The sequence below is a fragment of the Gavialis gangeticus genome, unplaced genomic scaffold (genome assembly GCF_001723915.1).
Source record: "Gavialis gangeticus isolate Ggan-Ray unplaced genomic scaffold, GavGan_comp1, whole genome shotgun sequence".
Lineage (NCBI taxonomy): Eukaryota > Metazoa > Chordata > Crocodylia > Gavialidae > Gavialis > Gavialis gangeticus.
In genome coordinates this window covers 14959573-14962309 of record NW_017728980.1, presented here as the reverse complement: position 1 = coordinate 14962309, position 2737 = coordinate 14959573, and the positions used below count along the sequence as shown (strand labels likewise).

Genomic DNA, 2737 nt, shown 5'->3' with positions numbered 1-2737 from the left:
TCAGCCATGAAGGACACACGAAAGCCAAATGGACCTGCCTCAAACCACATGTGTCAGAGACGCCTGGCACAGGCAGGTGCACCCTGGCCACCCTGTGCTAACTCCTGAGGGCTCCCAGAGACCCCCAACTATTCTCAGCCGACCTACAATGGGGCAGAGCTGCCAGGAAGCCTAAGGAACAACAGCTTCATTAGAAATGCAGAGACGTTTTTTCCCCATGGATCAGGCACTTGCCCCCAACAACCCCCCTCCTACCCTCATTCTAGATCCCCAGAGTCAAGCCCCGGGACACAGGAGAGTTAGTTTGCTAGAGAAAGAATGAAGGTTAGTTGGGAGGACATCCAACGAGAACACAGCACAGCACCAACGCACAAGGAACACGGCACGCAACCCACGTAAGATTAAAGGCAGCCATACTCGGTCTTTGCAGGCGCAGGCGGTACAGAGCTGTCTGCAGTGGAAGAAGCAAGCTCGCGAGCCTGCCCACTAGCCACACTGGCAGGAGTAGCCGTGCCAAGAGCTGCAAAAACATCCTTTGCAAGGTCAATGTCTGGGGTCTTGAAGCTCCCTTCGTCCATTTTAAAGTCCTCATTCTGGGAGGGGTTTGTGGTGCTGCCTGAGGCAGCCTCGCTCTTCAGGTTGGGCGGGTTCTTGGCTGTCTCTGTTGGGCTCTTCACCGCGCTGGGCTGCACGGCTTCCTTCTCTGGGCTTTTGGTGCTGGTTGCCTCCTGCTTGGGCTCTGAAGAAGCTGGAGGGCTAGCAAGGTTTGCAGGGGCTGGGGTGGGAGGCTTGCTACTGGCTGCAGCCTTGGAGGCTTCGGACATGTTGGTGACAGTGCTGGGGCTGAGCACGGCCCCTTGGCTGGCCAGGACAGTCGAAGACAAATTATTAGTGGCTGGAGTAGAAGTTGGGGTGTCGCTTAGGTCAACGAGGGGGGCAACTTTGGGGGCTGAGGTGGGTGGTGGCGAGGAAGCTGAGGCAGCTGCCCCTTTGGCTGGAGTGGCCTGGCTGGGAGACATGGAGTTGGAGTCGGGGATGGCTGTGGCTGGAAGGGCAATACTGGAAGTCAGAGTAGTGGTCTCGCTGGTGGGGCTGTTCTGAGCAGTGGCAAAGGTTTCGGTGATAGTGTCAGAGTTAGTAGTGACCGTGGTGACAGAAGGCAGCATGTCCTCAACGGTAGCTGCGGTGTCAGCTGGGTGCCTGTGAGGAGGACAGGAGTAGAAGAGAAATAGACAATGAAGCTGGTAAATGAGAGGGAGAGGAGGAGCAGAAGCGCAGGAGGGCGCGATGCAGAGCAGCGGCAGCATGGCATGCGGTTACAGTGCACACAGACAACAGGGAAGCGAGAGAGGAGAGACCCTCCTGAGGACGGAGGTGCAGCTGGTAACTGGGGCCAGGCAGGGAGCTCAGGGAGCAGCGAGGAAGAGGAGGAAAAGCAGAGAGCAGCTGGCTCACAAGGACTTCTGTGCAAGCCTGAACCCAAACTACACCCTTCCTGTGCCCTCCAGAGGCTCCTCTCCTTCAGCCTGACCTTCCTCCGGCTCCCCACAAACTCCCCACGGGCACTCATCTCCCTCCCATTTGTGAGCCCATGAAGGGTCTCAGACACACCATGGAGATGGCTCCAATCCACCCCTCTGCCCATGGGCCCATCTGCATCTTCCCCTCCATGTCTGCCACACTCTTCCCCGCAGACGGTACCTCAAATACTTTCCAACAGTCGGCCTTACTAGTGGCTGGAGTAGAAGCTGGGGTGTCGCTTAGGTCAACGACGGGAGACAGCACAAGCTGTGCTTGCCCAGCTGCGATGGGACTGGGCATCATTAACGTGTGAGGGGCACAGGGTGGAGGAACGGGTTACTGAGTGAGACACTTGAGCTCCTGACAACACCGTTGTAGGGTTATTAATTGGAGGTAGCATCTGCAAGGGGTACTAAGTGAATGAAAACGTCCATAAAACAACCCCAGGGAAGTGTAAGACTAGGGGCAGCACCTGTGGGTGCCCCAGTGCTGAAGCTCCTCTCCTCCCTTCAGCAGGCCTCAAGTCCCAGATGTCAGAGGACAGCACCAGCCATTGCCCCAGGGCGGGGGACCATCAAGACCACCCGACTGACAGCCCGGTGGAGAAACACAAGAAATCCGAACTACTGCATTGCCCCCTGATGTGAGCCACACAGCGACCGCACAAAGCGGCTTGTTCTCCAACAGCGACTGGTAAACTACAAGCCCAGCTCACCCAACAGCTAAGCCAGTCGGAGCCCTAGAAGGGCCACGTGGCTCTACCGCCAGACCCAGAAACACCTTTAATGGTCTCATGACTCGTAAGAACACAAACCATTTCCTCGCTGGTTTAATAACCAGATCAGAAAGACCGGCCAGTTCACTCCAAGCCAGCCTGGAGCTAATGTAGGTACAAACCACCGGGCGCAGTTCAACTGCTCCATCCACTGCTTTCCCAGTGTGTGTCAGCAATCTCGCAGAGTCTCCCATAATGCTGTGCTGGGAGCCGGACTGGGAACCGCGGGCTACGTACCCCGAGGACAGGGCCTTGGGAACAGTTCAGGCAGGAACCAATGAGGCTGCTGAGTAAAACTCAGTAAATTAGGCTAGCGTGGATGCACCGAACCAGGCAGGAATGGTTCAAGTTCTCTGGTGTGCACAGGGTTGGGACGCAGCTCCCACGCCCCTCCTGCCAGCCGGGACTGCTGGATTCCCAACACCAGGCTCAAACCCCACC

General features: G+C 57.1%; 1 protein-coding gene across 4 annotated transcripts in view; it reads right to left on the bottom strand.

Annotated features, from left to right (window-relative positions):
• The window catches only part of NCAM1 (neural cell adhesion molecule 1), a 254244-nt gene that overhangs the window by 9655 nt on the left and 241852 nt on the right, over window positions 1–2737 (bottom strand). For 2 of the 4 annotated variants that reach the window (XM_019510735.1, XM_019510744.1), the window contains one exon: window positions 418–1200. The exons of the other annotated variants lie outside the window; for them this stretch is intronic. In XM_019510735.1, coding sequence (XP_019366280.1) covers window positions 418–1200 — 783 coding nt within the window. The remainder of the gene's footprint in view (window positions 1–417; window positions 1201–2737) is intronic. 4 annotated transcript variants of the gene reach the window in all.